A 17,685-nucleotide genomic window follows, 5' to 3' on the forward strand; every position below is an offset into this window, starting at 1 on the left:
CAAAATGAGGATAGTATGTTATTTGAAGGGCTGAAGTGCATTTCTCTTGAAGATGAGGGGTCAAAATTGTGTGGGTTATAACTTCAATATACTCGTTATTTTTGGATCTTTTACAACAGATGTTTTCTTCCCATATATCAAAAGTAGCAGAACAATAGCAGTAGTCTTTTTTTCTCTTTTTCTTTAAGAAATTCCTTCAAGAATATATCACAATGTAGATCCCTTTTATTTTTCGTTTTTGTTCACAATCTGATTACTTACCATTAGATTCGTGTCTTGTAATTAAGATTTATCAATTAATGGGTATTTTATATGACTAGTTACTTAAATCTCTTCTGTTCTTGTTTCTTTTTGATAATCTTTTCACACGGCCCCCTAAAGAGAACCGCCCCTACAACTAGCTAGATTATTTGGTCCTCGTGAGACATCACCGGTACCAAAAAATGGCCCTAAGGAGACGACTTCGCCATTGCCAATACTTGATCCTGTTATGTTTACCAAACCATTTACGTACCAAGAAGGTGGCAGAAAAGACTGTGGGCCAGTTGTTTGGAGCTGATACTAAACGTGGTTTTCAGCTAGGGTGGAAAATAGGGAAAAAATACTTCTCGGTGAAAAATAAATGTCAGAAATACGCAAATGAAAATTTGCAGTGTGACAACTCCACTTATTATTTCGAATGCAAAAGTAGTCCAAGTACGTTGTGTTCCATTTTATGTTGTAGAAATCGTACAAGGGAAAAACGATCATACTTGCTTAGGGGTGTAAACGAGACGATACAGTTCGCGAGCTACCCGAATTCGACTCGCAAATAATTCGAAATCGACTTTGTCTTAGTCGAGTCGATCTCGAGCTCGAGCTACCCGAGTAGACTTTAGAGTCGAGCTCGAGCCTCAAAATAGCCAACTCCAAAAGCTCGCGAGCTTAATCGAGCTTGTACTTATTTACAATATCACCCTTGAATATTATTTATTTTTCATAATTTATATTCTACCAAGTCGAGCTTAATCAAGTTGAGCTTCCAATTGTCGAGCTTATAACACTAACTTAATTTAAAACTTATTTTTAATTCTTAATCGAGTCGAGCCGAGTCGAGCTCGAAGGTGTCGATTCGTATACCGAGCTCAAGCTCGAAAATAAAGGCTTGGTCGAGCTCGAGTCGAGTTTCGAGCTTCGAGTTTCACAATCGAGTCGAGCTCGAGCTTGGCACTGTGTCGGCTCGACTCGGCTCGATTCACCCCTATACTTGCTACCAGAAATTTGGTAAGCCTAGGGAAACACCTTGCTATTCAGTCAACAGTACTCTGTTCGAAGAAACTTACAATAATGGTAATTTGGGATCCACTACACCTATCACATACGAATCTGTTTCCGTTAACTGTACGTTTTGATTACGATACTCACACTGTATTTCTTATTTACCGTTCGTGATTAATTTAATTACTTTCAAGTGCGTGCTTTTTTTTTTTCTTTTTAATACTAGATTATAACCCCGCGTAATACGCGGGGAATATATATATATAATTAATGACATGTTGAACTTGGTAAAAATTAAACCACTAAAAAAAGCTTGAAGTTAGATTGATGGTCGTTGAGATTTTGGTTAACGGTGACCGGCCGGTTGGAAAAATAGATACATCATCTATTAGAGGTCTCGCTAAGTAATGTTTCCGTTTGATTGGATGTCTTTTATGCATCCGAATATGTCTGTATTGTCTGTACTTGAGCTTTAACGTTTTGTTTGAATAATTTAGTTATTTACAAAATTTACTAACCAATTAAATTACCAATCTATACAGCACATGTTGTGTGCTAATCTAACTTAAAGTTATGCATAATATCTTTACGATTTTCATACAACTATTTTTTTGATACATAATTGTGATAACTTATTATAGATTTTGTATTTGTTTTTTTTTTCCAGTTCTTCAGCTCAAAAATCGTTGAGTAATTATTGAAAAGTTATGTCAATCTGTGTATCGTACCGATTAAAACGAAAATTTTATTAAATAAAAAAGTCAAAAATTGATTTTAAATATGAAACATAATATAAAATTTAAAAAATATTAGTTTTCATAATTATATATTAAATAACATTAATAAATAATGTCTACAAATTTATATTAGGAAATAAAAATTATTTAATTTATTGAATTAAAATTAAATCTGAAAAAGTTAAAAAAAAGGTATATGACATCATCGTTTTGATCTAATGGCTATAATTAAAAGTTGAACTTTATCCAAAGGTCCAAACTTCTCTATTTTGGAATTAAAATTTCTCTTTTATATACATTTAGAGATTATTTGTATGAGTACTATGTTGTTAATGATATATGAATATTGAATAATGAATAAATACATTTTTATTTACCTATATATGAAATACTTTGTATTATCTTTTACAATAAATTCTTAATTTTAGCGAGGCATGGATAATTTTATACTCTTATATATTCGTTACATTTGTTACTACCGGATTTATTGTGAGTTTAAAAATAAACTCAAAGCGATGGTAAATCTATCTTTTTAAATCTAAAGTTAACTTACACTCAGCATATATATGTGTTAATATCTGTTAATATCTCAAGGTAGATACGGAGTACTAGCTAGATGGATAGTATATCATTCAAAGATGTATAGCGCGCACATACAGATTAGTATAGTCAGACCTAAAATATAAAGTAATAAATATGAGAAAGTTCAAATTAAAGAGAAAAAAAACCCGTAAAAGTTGTTTAATAATAATAATAATAATAATAATGATAATATTATAATAATAATATAATAATAATAATAATAATATTATTATTATTATTATTATTATTATTATTATTATTATTATAATGTAAAGAATTGTTTTACGTGAACAGTGATTAGTCTTTTACACCGGGTCAAATGTCACTGGACGTTTGGTTCAGCTATGGTGCATTGTTATTAAAATTTTGATTTGAGCTTTATCATCTCAACGTTGCTACCAGGGTCTTGATGAGTTATTTGATACTTAAAGCTTGATAGTTAGAAATTCCCCTTTAAGAGCTTATAACGTTGCAAAACGATAAGAGTTTAACCCTTTTTAAATAATTTTTTGTAACGAACAAGGAAAAAGGATCAGAAAAAAAAATAATAGGAAAAAAAAGGAAGAATACCGAGTTTGGTAAAATCACTGGAAGAGAGGGCATCATGATAATAATTATAATTGTAACGAACAGGGAATAAAACGGACTTAAGTTTTTTTAATTGCATTAAATTTTTATCTCGCACTCCACCCAATGATATTCTTCCTTCTCCGGCTCCCATTTTTTTTTTCTTCTGTAAATTGGTTGGCGGTGGTAAACGGGTGACCCCAAACAGCGAGCTGCTTGCTTTGTTTGATGCTATTATTACATTTGTGGTTGCATTTCCGTATTTGGTCTTTTTATTTTATTTAAAAAATTTCTTTATTCACTTTTTACCCCTTTAATAGTTACTAAAATTGTAGTTGTGGTATATAATTTATCAAATTAGTAAAAGTTTTAAAAATATATATATGTTGCGCCTATACACAACAAAGTGGTTATAACAATCATAACATCCGGCTTTCTCACTCAAGATTTAAATTAAAAAATTTCGGTAGTGGTGGTGATGTTTGAAAGATCTCAAATTTTATATGTGATTCTACAAATAAATATTGTGTTTATTCTTATAAACATGATAATTTATGTTGATTTTCTTTTATAGTATTAAATTTAATGATTCAAAGTTTAATGATTCAAAGTGGACCATGGTAACCTTTTATCCAGTACTTTGATGATTCAATTCTAGCTTTTAAAGCACCAAGGGCTATTTGGTTTGCTAAACGGGCTAATATGTGGTCATATGGGCTATGGGTTGCCAAACGGTCTAAGGTATTGTTATATGGGCTATGGTTAGCCAAGTAGGCTATTGTAATGCCATTAATAGAGTGTAGTTTTGCATGTAGCTTGAAGCCTTGAAGAAATCAAGGAAGGACAAGTTGAAGACTTGTGCAATATAAATAGGGTGTACTTTTGTAGGTAGTAGCATGATTAGTTATGCTATCTCTAATGCTAAGGACATCCTTAGATGTTTTTAAGTTATCACATTATATCTTTACAGATCCTTATACATATTTATAAATCCTTCAAATCCTATAATTTTATCTCCAACTATACAAACATCCTTACATATTCTTACATATCCTTTTAACTCCAACTAAAAACAAAAATATATTAGGTAAGGACAAGTAATGACATGCCTTTAGGTAAGGGCATCCTTCAAAAAATTTTTAGCTTTGAACAAACTTCAACGACAAAGGATATTCAAGGACGACTAAAGACACACCATTGGAAATAGCCTTAGATGTGCCTTAGTCGTATCTTTTGGCTCATTCGCTTACTTTAGTGTGACAATTTATTTATAAAACCTTAATTAATGCCTTAAAATGTTTTACCATAGTAAAGGTAGGTTTATAAAAGGGAAATGATATTCGTACCACATTTTTTGATAGATGTACCACAACTGTGAAGTGTTAACTTGTACAGTCAGCTATATAACTTGTACATTATGGTACATCAATAAAAATTTGTGATACAAATATCACTTCTCTTACAAAAAGAATACGTTCCCTCCCCAGTTAACCAAATTAAATAGGGAATAACAATGAAATAACAACGCAAATTAGAATATCATTCAAGATCAAGGTTATGAACAGTAACTTTTTGGATTTTTCTACACAAATAAATATTTCGAATATATATGTGATAAATGGAATAATAAACAGAAGTTGAGGTAGACCAAGTGGTCTTAGACACCACTTATTATATAGAGGGCTTGGGTTCAAGCCCCCCATCACCACCTTCTTTTTATTTTTTCCTTTAAGTTTTTTTAATTTTACCATTTCAACTTTTCAAAGTTACATATATAATCCTGATCTTTTACATTTAAATTTTTTTTTCTTTAAGTCTTTTTAATCTTACCATTTCAACTTTTAAAGTTACATATATAAACATGATCTTTTACATTTGATTAATTTAGTGTATTTGTTTAGTTTATTTTGTTGAAATTTTTTAGGCTTTTTAAAAAGTTTTACTTTGCAAAATTTCTACATTTTTATAGAACCTCTTAATTTATTTGTTTCCCAATTATTGTTGTAACATCCCGAACTTTTAATTAACGGTTGACTTGAGTCGTTAAGTCAACACAACGTGTCCGTTAAGTCTCTAAGAGATTTAATGTTTATGTGTGATTAATGTGCATTATGTGTAAGTTTTAAAGCCTTAATGATTCATGTGTTAATTTGTTTAAGATGATTAATTGTGATTAAAGTGTTAGTAAGTATTCCCAATAGGTGTTTTGAGCTAAATATGAGCCATAAGGAAGCCTAAGGACTAGTTTTGACATAGGTGGAAACTAAAAAACGGGATTAGGGTCTTGGAGCAGGCCATTAGCTTCTAATTACTCATATTATCCTTTTCTCTTTGAGCCCTAACCATTCCCCATTGCCATAATCAATTCCTTGTTCGATTTCATCTTCGTTTGGTTGATGCGAGAGTGTTTTGATCAAGTTTTTACATTCTCTTTATAATCTCCAGGTATCTCAGGTAAAATAACATTGATTTCATGTCCTTTCAATCCCTTGATTCGATTCATAACTGATCTAGGTCTTTAGAGGGTTGATTGGAGTAAAAAACGTGAGTTTTAATCAATTCGGTAACCTAAAATGATTGTTGTTGTGTTGCAAATCAATTGGATGTTAAGGGTTGTTTTTAGGACATCATTAGAGTCTTAAAATGATGAATTTTGAGGGTTAAAAGTCGTTCATAAGGTTTGGGGTCGTTTGGGGTGTGTTTGGTTAAGTTTTGGAGGTTAAACAATGAGGTTTGTGCAGAATCGAGGCTAGCTGCGGCGCAACTGGAAACCAGTGACACATAGCTGCGACGCAACTTGGTAGTTGCGACGCAATAGCGACGGGATTTTTCAAATGGCCATAACTTTTGAACCGTAACTCCGTTTTTGACAAATAAGATATCCACGGAATCGTGAGAAAGTCTACTTTCTAATGGAAATGTTTTTGAAAGATGATTGTAATGTCAAGTTTCCAGAAAGGTTAATTTAGTGAGTGTATCCCAAGTTTCGTCGAGTTATGTAAGCTTTAAAGTATTAATCGAATGTCCGATGCATCAAGCATTGTCATGAGTCATGTTTATAGGTATTTAGACGTGAGTCATGACCTTAAGTGAGTGGGTATTTATTAGCTCATTATGTCGTTTAATGATTATAGGTAGTCGGAATACTTGCAAAGCTCGATAACTTACGTTATCATTTCTTGTGCACTCCATTGAGGTAAGATACACTACTTTGACACGCTGAGGGTTCAACAAAAACATAGTTTTCATATAATAACTTCCCCTAATGATATCTTGGTTGCTTATGGGTATTCGGGATTATACGGGAGGTGATATGGGCTATGTAGATGCATATAAAAGCCTGAAATGTTACCCCAATGATACGTTTTGCTATGAGATGTTATGTATGCTTAATAGATGATATGATATGAAATGATGTACGATCTAAGATGATAAATGTTATGCAATGTTGTAATGATATACGATATGCAATGATATATGACGATGTACGTGATGTAACAATGTATGCGATGTGATGATATGAAATGAAATGCTATGAAATGTGATGTATGATGATGATATGTGAAATGTGCATGATTACATGGCTTGTTCATCTAGTTCACTAGACTTATTAAGTTGCCATGACACGTGCACGTTTAAGGGCCCAAACGTAATGATGTATATGTGATGATTGTTTAGGTTGTGTAAACACCTAAACTATATGTGATGTGAAATCGAGCTCGTAAATTTGATGTGAAAGTGTTAAGCTTAACCCGTACTTGCCCTTGCCCTGTGAGTACGTATATGGTTGCTTGGGTGGCTCCTTGCAACGTAATTACGTGGTTTGAGTATCTCCGGGTGGAGTGATTACCCACCAATGTCTTTGAACACACGGACTACTCCTGGATTGGCTTGCCATTCCTTAACGACATTGATGTACTACTGAATGGTGGTTCATCTAGTCGGGTGCGACTTATGTCACACTTAACGAGATGCATATGTTATATGAGATGCGTGACTTTTGTCACAATTATAAAGATGTTCAAATGTGATATGTGATGATGCAAAAGATGACTAGGCACATTTAGGATGACCCATCCTAATATGAATGATGTTGATGATATGATATGTAAGTGTGATGATATGTTTAAGGATATGTGCCTTAACGAATTAATATGACTTTTATATAATGTTTTAAATGGACAAACGTTTCATAACTTATGTGTTATCTTACTTAGCTAATTCGTTAGCTAACACTTGCTCTTTTAAAATATGTTGTGCCCTCAGGTCCAACAATAGTGAGCAGGTAGATGTGAGAAGATGTGAGGCATGGGTAGATGATCTTGAAGCTGGTTATAGTTTACCCATAGTGGTTGCTCGCTTTAGACATTTGCTTATTGTTTAGATAATAATGACTTGTATTGATGATGTGCTCGGTTGTTTAATGTTAAGTAACCGATGGATTTTCATTTAGACTTATTTTGATGATATGACTAGTAACACCATTTAACGAATAAACCAAACAGATTTTGTTGGTTTGGACTTTTAAAGTTTAATTCCGCTTTCTTTGACGCCGTTAGGCAAAAATTTTTTGGAAATCCTTATTTTTAAATGTTGGGTGTTACAATTGTTTTTCATATATATTTGGTTTTTATTTTTTTTATTTTTTGTTTCATTATATATTCCTTAACCTTCTATAACTTTTCTACATTTGGTTTTGTATTTGTTTTTAACCCAAATATATGGTATTCTTTTTAAATAGTAAAGAAATGGGAGATAACACTTTTAATATTTTATAAGCAAGTAAACACATATTTCTACCGTTAACCAACTTTCTTACCCCAAAAACTTCTTGGTAAGTACCGGTATACCATAGTTCGCTTCAAAAATCGACGCCGCCCATCGGGCGGCATCCAAACTTTCTAGTTTAGACTAAAATACCAAGGTCGGTGCTTACAAGGAGGGGAGTCCTCCAACTTCTTGTATGCCACATCAGCATCACATCACTCAATATTCCCTCTGAACTCTCTCAGACAAGCTTTTTAGAACTTTTTCGTCACATTATCAAATAATTTATCATATTTTTTCCCCTAAATATATTTAACCAAAATATTTATTTAACATTAAAACACTTTAAAAAAAGACATGAGATAAACACGAATTTTATCTTCCTATGATTTTTCATTAGCCGGGATGAAACGTTACTGTTTCGATAAACCAAAGGAACAATTTGTGTCGTTTACTCTAGAACTAGAATGTAAATATGGCAATAGCAAAACAATATAAACAAGGACGCTGCTTGATATCCCCCTTCCAGTCTATACCCATCGTTTGTATAAATCGAATTAGGTTTTTTTTTTAAGGAAAAAAAAAGGATCAATTTTTTATCCGGTTATAATTTATTTACTAATAATTAATTATTGTTCAGCATAAGGTTATTGTATATTTGATAACAATATCAAATTCGACAATGGGCGACTGTTCTCCTGTGCATAACGAATGCAATTCATCTCTAACTTCAGGTGAGTTTTTATTTATTTATTTTTTTGTTTTTTATAATAAATTAGTTCAAAGTTATCTTGATGATTATTTATTTTTGATGTTCTTTGTATGATAACCATTTTGATTTAAATAATCTTGATGATTATGGCACAGATACTATCGACAACCCTTGCACGATCCATGAAAAGATTAAAAGTGTATTTAGTAATGTTAGCAATGATTTAAGCGGTCGCTTCATTCAGTTTTGGGCACCCATTGTCAAAACAACAGCACCCGGGAAGTCAAGGCGGGTACTTTCAACTGCAAATCAACCTTTTGCCTCACACAAGGACGACAACTCTTATTTCGAAACATATAGGCTATCTTGTTTGAGATATTTGTTTAGTGTTGATGATGTGCATTATGATAATTATGAATTTGAGGAAGGAGGTCAACTTATGTTGATCACAAGTTGTGGACCTGCCGCTCCGTTCCTCAATCGTTTGCCATCCGTTGTGAATGCCTTGGTTACGTATAGTCCATTGACTGCTTCTCTGCCATGTGAATCGATGAATTCTTTATTTATGCCTGTTTTTTATGGTCATCCTTCTCAAAGGTCTACCTTTTGTGTCGGTGTTGTCGAGTGTTCTGTGAAGCCGCAGTCTGGTCTTCTTGGAATTTTCAAAAAGTTGGTTAGTTCACTTGAGGTACGTACGTGTTTCAAGCATGAAATACCCTTGCTTTTGCTTAACATGAAATATAACTATTTTACATAAAGTTTCTGTTAATATTTTGTTGAATCTTCCTAAAAAACGATTGTTACATGGTGCCTTCCCAAGTTGTGATAAACTGTATACTTGCAACTCCTTCTAACATACTACCAGTGCTGTTAGACAGTAGTTTCTGAATTCATATTTTGCAGCATATCGACCACTTTTTAATCTACTGTTTTAATTATTTACAGAGAGTTGGTCTGTGTACGTTTCATGTGCAAGAAAGTGGCCCATACAAGCTAATGGTTTCTGAAACTATTTATCATTCGTTGTTGTTCAAGTAGTTGTTTTTCAAGTATGATAAAAATATTTGAATTGTGTGAATGAAAGAAGTATATATTCTATATAAATAACTGTTGAAGCTTGTGAAATCTTGTATGTAACAGACTATACGCAGCCACAAACAAACTACAAATGAAATTGAAAAGGCATTAGAGATAGTTTGTGAATTGTATGGTTTGCCTCTTGGTCAAGTTTGGATCTCTTGTAAGAATGAGAATCTTTTGCCATTTTCATATTTCTCAGGAGACACACTAACAAAACCAAAGTTTGCGGTCAAACTTTTTGGCTATTGTTCTGATTCGAGTCCGTCTTTCATCAAGGAATACCACGAGACTTGTGATAAGCTTTCTTTTAAATCGGGGAGTGGAGTTAATGAGACGGCACTTGAATTTCAAATACCAAACTTCTGCGCAAATATTGATAAGGTGACTGATAATGCGCTCCTGACGACATTACTCCCTGATTCCATCAATACTGAATGTAGTTGTCTCGCCATATGCTTGAGGAGTATTGACACCGGAGAAGATGTGGATTATGTGTTTGAGTTCTTATGGCCCCACAGTCGGAAGTATTACATGTTTTTGGATTCTCTTTTATTAACACTTAAGAGGTGTTTGCCCAGTTTTAAGTTTGCTTCTGATGCACGACTCGGTGATGAGTTATGGATTGTGGATGTTGAGAATCCTACAAGAACTGGTGTCGGACTTTCTAAGATTCTCCAAGGAAACAAAACATCACAGATACTTAAAGCATTGAAAGAAGGAAGGAGATGGGAGGGTGAGGAAGCAGGATAAAATATCTTACTGGTAATCATAATCTTATATTCCCAAATAATTTGTTCCACATTCATATAACAAATGCCTCTTATTGCGAACATTTCTTATATATCAAAGTACTAAAGCTTTTTTATTTTTCTAATCCCCAGGGTTTGTGAAGAGAAAGTCGAGTGGAATGTCGGACTCTGAAGTTGACTCGAACCAAGTATATAAAAGAACAAAACAAGAGCACTCCGCCGACAGCGACAGTGAGACATCTCCATACAATGAGGAGCGATTCATAGTTTTTTTTATGAATGGCAACAGAACCCCTTATAAATCATATTGACATCTCATATTTTAAAAAACTAACACTTTTTTATACCAAAAATATTTTTATTTTTTAATCCTAATTCCTCCATACATCTATTTTATACTTTTTTACTATTTAATAAATAAAACAACTGTCTCTTTAAAAGTTATGGAGAAATTATCTAAAATATCATTAATGATTAAATTAGAATATAAGTCATTTATCCAAAATATCTTCATTGACCTCTTAGATCAATTACCTTTACATCAATCATCTACACCACTCGACGCAGCCTCCACCACCATCAGTCGCCCCCACCACCACATCGTTGCCGTCACAACCACCGCCGCATTGCGCGGGTATCGTGCTAGTATTAATAACAAAGTACCAATGATCAAAGTTGCTGATAATCAAGATGTTATATCGGTTTACTAAGCCTCATGGGAATCCACTATGTACCGAAATGATACTCTCTATGTCTCGATGGAAAATTTATTTTCTTTTTTCGATAATACAATTTGTTTAATGAGGATTGTTTGCAATTTTTGCTTTTATAACCTTGTTTGAGACCTTGTGATAAAAAGGTTTTTCTTCTAATATTATGATGTATTGTAATGACGCCAACTTGTAAATCATGTAACCACAATAACCCAATATCTTACGACAATCCAATGTCATATTGGGCAAGTCCACGTCACTATGATCAAAAACTTGGTCTAGCAAATATCCAATTGATTGATTAGTCTAATACTAGACAATTGTTATCATTTTTATTATTAACCCCTATACTAAAATCCCAATTTATTAATGACACATCATCATATATTTGAATAATAAGAAAATACTTTATAATAAAATTAAAAAATATGTTACATTAATAATAATAAATTTATAATACTTTTAAACCAAGTTGTAACACTTTGTAAATACTTTACTTATAAACTAGCATAGTACCCGCGCGTTGCGGCGGGATACCATGGTAAAGCCTTCTCATGTCTTGATTAACAAATAAAAATAAACGTGGACAATCAATTAAACAATAGCATACGATGGATACCGTAGATGTTACAACGACCAATGTTAATCTAAAAATAGTAGAAATTTAAAAATCTCCAACAAAAATCTATATTCACAACCTGCAACTTAGATGTAAAATTAAATATGTATTAGAAAACTAATGCAGAAACAGATCCTGGTTTCAATAACATATCCATCTCAGCTCAACACAATGCGGACGAATAATTTCACTGAAAAGACAAATCGAAATTCACATTAGTTAGGCATTCATGTTATCACCAAAAGCTTCGATGACATTAGTGTTGATATGGTTTGATGATGAACCCATTGTTATGTTGATGTTTGTTTTGATGATTTGAGTTTGAACTTGCAATTGTGTTTGCTTTTACGTGAGTGTGTTTTCAAGTGTTTATATAGTTGTGTATGCATTAGTGTATGAACTTGCAATAATAGGAAATGATTTAAGCAATTAAAACTTAATTTGTAAGCTGTAAAAAAGCTATGGAGGGAATTAGTCGATGTAAGCATTTGAAAATTGAGAGTTGGTAAGGATCTTCTGTCTCCAAGAATTGATTTGATTGAGTTTTTTTTTTTATATGATAGGATTTGTTTTTAATGCAAACAAAATAAATCATTTCATCAACTCATGAGATAGAATCCAGTGACACAAACACATGACCTCTAGTCTTCACATTGCATCAACTCATGCTATATAATATATAGAACTTTAGAACTTAAAGTATAAAAAAACATATAAAAACGAAAATATATTAATTTCACCGTTAATTAGATATGTTAAATTTGTTATCATGGAAATTGCTTTTTTTTACAAAAAATTGGCAGAACATGTTTGGCGGGAAAAAAAATGATTTAGAAACACAATTTCTAGCTGACATTTTGGTAGTATGATTTGTTATTGATGAAAATATTGTTTCTTTATATAATGAAGATTCTAATTTCTAAATCATAGCCTCTATAAAGTCGGTTGATGTGGAGGGAATTTGTCGATGTAAGCACTTGAAAACTGAGAGTTGGTAAGGATCTTCTGTCTCTAATAATTGATTTGATTGGTTTTTTTTTTTTTTATGATAGGATTTGTTTTTAATGCAAACAAAAGGAACAATCGTGGTGGACATGAATTATGAGATTTAATACTTACCAAAAAGAACAATTGTGGTGGACGTGTGTTTGACTATGTAGTATAGATGGAACTTTTAGAAGGTAGTAATGTGGGGGTCAGTCTTTGATAGGGGTTATAATCTTTGATACATAGTAGAGATAGAGATAGTTTACAACTACAAGGTGTTAAAATGAAATAACACTTTGAAATTGTAGGGGTGAAATTAAGAAAAATGAGTATATGTAGATTACAATGGTCTTCCTCAGCCGCCTGAAAACCCTAACCTGCAAATACGATTCTTTGTTACCAAATTTCTCTTCTTCAAATCCTTTGCAAAAAACAATTGAATACAGTAAAACAAAAATCCAATACCCTGGCGTTAAAGATTTGGTCTTAAAACACAGAAAGTGATAGAATTCACCCTAATAGTAAATCGAAACAAGAAAGTATATGAAGCTCAACAAACAAACAGCCAACGATATACAAATGGTGAGAAAATTTACTTTCTTTTTGTCATTATACTATCTATGCATCAGTGTCGAGGGGCAAGCTTCATTTTCAACTGCATGGGTAGATCCATATTCATCCTCCATCGAGCTTCCATTTCCGCTGGCGATCCTAAGCTCATCCATTCTCCATCAACCCAGTACCATAAATTGTAAGCTAATTTAACCTTAAATTCTTTATAGATTGCTTTTCGAAGTTGCCTCATAGTTGATCTGCCATTAACATGAATAAACTTGACCTGATTCTTGAATTGCACAAGGAATACCATCTCCATCTCCCTTTCTTCCATCTGGGGGATGCCAAGAGTCAATTCTAGACTGGGGTCATCTTCCGGCTCAAGATGTGGCCGTACACGAATTTGTGGCTGAAGATTAATCTTTGCACCATTAATGTCAAGCCCTAATGGGTGAGTTTCATCCCATCTACCTTTTTTTGCTTTAGTGCACAAGACATCTGATAACATTCCATACTGAAAAAGAATAGAAATTTGCATTACTCCCAAAACCAACAAACCTAAAAACGTGTAATTTACATACTTTTATTACTAACATGTAAATATTTAACAGAGGAGTTAGACTTTGACACACCTCATCACTTGCTTCCACCTCTTGATTTAGGCTGCAGGAGTTTTCTGGATTCAGCACCCCACCAACAGAATCCTACATTATACATATATTTAAACTATATTACTAGTTACCTTTTCAGATTTAGGTTCAATTGCCCTTTTTTTTTGAAAAGTAAAACTATTTCAATTGCCCCATGATTCCCCCAAGGATTTACCTTTTCCTGCTCTGGAGCATCTTGCTGTAGCAAAGTTGTTGGTTCAGATCCTAATTCAGATACCATACCAGCAGAGTTCTACAGTATAAAGAAGAATTTTTAAAAAAAAAAAAAAACCTAAATTGCATTACCAATTACGAGATAGTGAGAAAATGTACCTGTTCCTTCGCTGGAGCATCTTGGTCCAGCAAACTTGTTGTTTCATCACACGAAGACACCAATTCAGATACCACATCAGCCGAATCCTACAGTATATTTGGTTGAAGAAAATAAAACCATCAATATCTTCAATAACTCTCGACTACATAAAACAAATATTTTAAATGGTATCAACACTAAAACATTAAAGTTGAAACACATAGAGGCTGTGTATTTGTAGTTATGTTACTTGCATATCACTCTCTCTGTCCCATAGTTAGAGTCCAGATGGATTGAGGATCATTATTCTTTTAGATATGTTCAAGGCGATGGTAGAATACTTAAGTCCAATAGCATAATCGAGTATATTGTATATATATGTGTGTGTATATGTGATGGTGTGAGAGTTTGTCTATATGTGTTCGTTACATTGTTGACAGAATAAAATGCTTTAAAGGCAGAGTACCGGTCTTACCATGCACAAACTGTTAGTAAATATAGGCTCTTCTTTGTGAAGTTCTACGACTATGTGTGTTCTATATTGTGCTTATATTGGTGTATTGAGTGCGAAACCTACTCTGACTAAATACTGCAATGGAAGCAGAATCTAAAATAAAGAAATTATCGGAGCAGATTAGTGCATTGGAAGAAAAAAAATGCAAAGCTGAAAGTGAAGCATAGGGAAGATGAGAAACTTTGGAGTGGGCTAGAGTCAAAGTTCTCCTCCACAAAGACCTTATCTGATCAAATTACCGAAACTTTACAAACTTCAGCTGATCAGGTTCAGGATGGTATGAGGTTTACCATTAATACTAGATACCTGCACTACGAAATAATTATGGATGTAATTATCATGGTCCTGCTTATTCAGCTGAGAGAGACAAAGCCATCTTCACAAATATGTTTTCTGAAACTTCAGCAGCTCTTGAAAATCTGAATGATCAGATGAAGTCTATGTCGCTAAGGCTGGAATCCTCAGAAGATCCCCTTAGAAATCGTAAGTTAAATCTCCCAGTATAATGTCCACTATACTGGGAATCCTACAACGTCTACATTTTCAGATTTATGTTAACTTTTTGAAATGTGTTGAACTGGGCTTACAGGCGACAAAGAATTGATGGAGCTTTGCATTGACAAGGAAAATGTAGCGAAATAACTTAGAGACGAACAATGCAAAGTCTTCGGTCTTGTCAACGAAAAAGGTAATCATAAAGATAACATATTATATTGTTTATTTCTGCAACCGTTTTAGAAACATAATAAAAATTTCAAAGTGTTTCAGTATCTATTTATCAAAAATCCTGCAGATAATCTATGCAAGAACTTCCAAGAGACTGTAACATCGCATGAGTCAACCTTTGCTACTTTGAACTCTAAATTGAATGAGTTGCAACTTGAGCTAATCTCCAAGGAAAATAGGCTAAACAAGATGCATGACTTGTGTGAAATAAAGAAGGAGAAAACCGATCTCATAGTCAGCAGTAAGAATTTTACCGAGCATTTAAACAAAGCAAAGCAGGATAACCAGAGCTTAGAAAATTTTGTGAACATGCTGACCGTTAAGCTAACAGATTTCGATAGCCAGAGTGCAGCCTTTTGGCAGAACATTCACAATGAGCTACAGAATGATCTAAAATTCACAATGGCCCAGCATGCAGAAGAATGTCAGCGATCAGAAGAAAAGGTTCAGAGGTTCTCGTCTGAAGCAGAAGCTCTTCTTTTAAAGAAGTCTGAATTGGAGAACCTGATTACCATTTTGGAGGATAGAATCCGTTTTTCTATCTGAAGCTTCTAAGATCTCAGAGATACAGATGGTGCACTCTTGTTTGGTTACTAAAATAATCTTCATTGTTCTATTATGTAGAGGCTTAATCAATATGTATTGTGAAAATTGCGGCAAGACTTTCAGTTAAAGTTTTCGGAGACCGAAACTGAGAATAAAGAGAGTATCAGAAATCTTCAAGTAGAGATAGATATATGAAAAAACAGGAAATGGATGCTCTGAGAAGTGAGATTGTGAAGCATGAGAAGCATGTAAGTTGTTCTTCCAATGATATTTTCTTTCTCGTGTATGTAGGATATGCCTTTCATAATGCAACACAACCACCAGTAAAAAATTTGTCAAAAAAAACAGAGATATATACACATAGATATATACAATATATACAATGACTATCCCTTAAGCATTACAACAACAGCACATAATCCAATTTATGGCACAACATTATATTAAAAGTCTAATTTAGACAATCGTACCTCCGGATTGAGTGCAGAAGGTGTAGAAGACTCCAAATCTAAGAACTCTCCATCAAATTGGACGACACATCGGTATTCATTGTTTTTGAATAGCACACATATCTCCCCATCTTTCGCCTTTCCTTTATCCTATTTAAAACATAAAGGGTAAGGTTATGCTAATATATAGGCTAATTGGGGAATGTTTCAGTAATGGGGAAGAAAGGAGAATGGTATTCTTCAATTAAGAGGACTTTGAGTCCAAGCTCAAAGAAATGACAGTTTCTTTACAATTCATTAGAGTTTCATATAGTGTATATATAACAGTCGGTTCCTAACTTGGAGAAATATCATGCAGTGCCTGATACACCAAATCTAGAAAAAGTGGGTGGGCATTCTTTTCTGCCACCAAGGAGGTGAAACCGATTGTGGTGGAGGATGAGCCACCACAACCATGCATATTTGTTGCAGATGCAGCAGCAGTAGCAGCCACCAATTCACTGCCTGCGCTATGCAGGAAAGTCAAAGGAGGAACTAGAAGATGACTGCTTTTCAGGGTTACTTGCTATATATCTATTTAATCAAAATACGCGTTTCTGCTATAAATAAATCTATTGTTGATAAGCGATTGAGAGTTGGCACCCATTTACTTAGGATAGTTCTGCGTGCTACTAGTGGCATAAGAAGCAGCAAATAAGTCTGATACTGTACCTTAGTCTATTAGTTGTCTTTTGTTAAATTTGGGCTGAAACAAAGCTTGTGGTAACATATGGTTGTTTTCCATTAATGTTGATGCCATCTGATGAAAATGTGACATGTTTGGCTAATTATTGTTGTTGTAATCATTGATCTAGTGTGTGTGTGTATATATATATATAAAGTAATATTTTCCCTTGATAAAATAACATACCAGCTGATCGCATAGGCGAATGTCAAGTAAGTCAAAGACGGCCTTCTTTCCCTCACAATCAGGCCAGCTAACACTCTGATAATAATTTAAGATACTCGTATATGTTATCACCGATACAGTACTTAAATCAATCAATAAGCGCAAGCTATATAACCACAACAATAAAGGTACCTGGTGAGGTTATGAACTTCATTAAGTGCTGTCATTGCCAACTCCTCAAATTTCGAATACTCTTTCGCAAGAGCTCTTTTG

The 17,685-nt window shown here is 33.4% G+C and overlaps 1 protein-coding gene and 1 long non-coding RNA gene across 3 annotated transcripts; both read left to right on the top strand.

Annotated features, from left to right (window-relative positions):
• The first annotated feature begins 8,479 nt into the window (after window positions 1-8,479).
• On the top strand, window positions 8,480-10,807 carry LOC122594853 (protein NLP6-like). The gene is made up of 5 exons (XM_043767159.1): window positions 8,480-8,644; window positions 8,778-9,310; window positions 9,568-9,621; window positions 9,763-10,464; window positions 10,584-10,807. The coding sequence occupies exons 1-4, from the start codon at window positions 8,593-8,595 to the stop codon at window positions 10,450-10,452; spliced, it is 1,329 nt and encodes a 442-aa protein (XP_043623094.1). The 5' UTR covers window positions 8,480-8,592; the 3' UTR covers window positions 10,453-10,464; window positions 10,584-10,807.
• A 2,251-nt stretch (window positions 10,808-13,058) lies between these two features.
• LOC122582509 lies at window positions 13,059-17,350 on the top strand. Of its 2 annotated transcripts, XR_006321192.1 has the most exons (7): window positions 13,059-13,521; window positions 13,630-13,776; window positions 14,893-15,079; window positions 15,160-15,285; window positions 15,392-15,490; window positions 15,596-16,322; window positions 16,882-17,350. It is a non-coding gene; the product is annotated as an uncharacterized LOC122582509 (long non-coding RNA). The 2 variants fall into 2 exon arrangements; XR_006321191.1 differs by having other exon boundaries at window positions 14,893-15,285.
• The last annotated feature ends 335 nt before the right edge of the window (window positions 17,351-17,685 follow it).

This window comes from Erigeron canadensis, chromosome 1 (genome assembly GCF_010389155.1).
Source record: "Erigeron canadensis isolate Cc75 chromosome 1, C_canadensis_v1, whole genome shotgun sequence".
Classification (NCBI taxonomy): Eukaryota; Viridiplantae; Streptophyta; class Magnoliopsida; order Asterales; family Asteraceae; genus Erigeron; species Erigeron canadensis.

Coding starts and splice junctions, on each gene's coding strand:
- LOC122594853 (XM_043767159.1), top strand. CDS start 8,593: ATGGGCGACTGTTCTCCTGTGCATAACGAATGCAATTCATCTCTAACT. Junction 8,645..8,777: donor CAATTCATCTCTAACTTCAG/GTGAGTTTTTAT, acceptor ATTATGGCACAG/ATACTATCGACAACCCTTGC. Junction 9,622..9,762: donor GTGGCCCATACAAGCTAATG/GTTTCTGAAACT, acceptor TGTATGTAACAG/ACTATACGCAGCCACAAACA.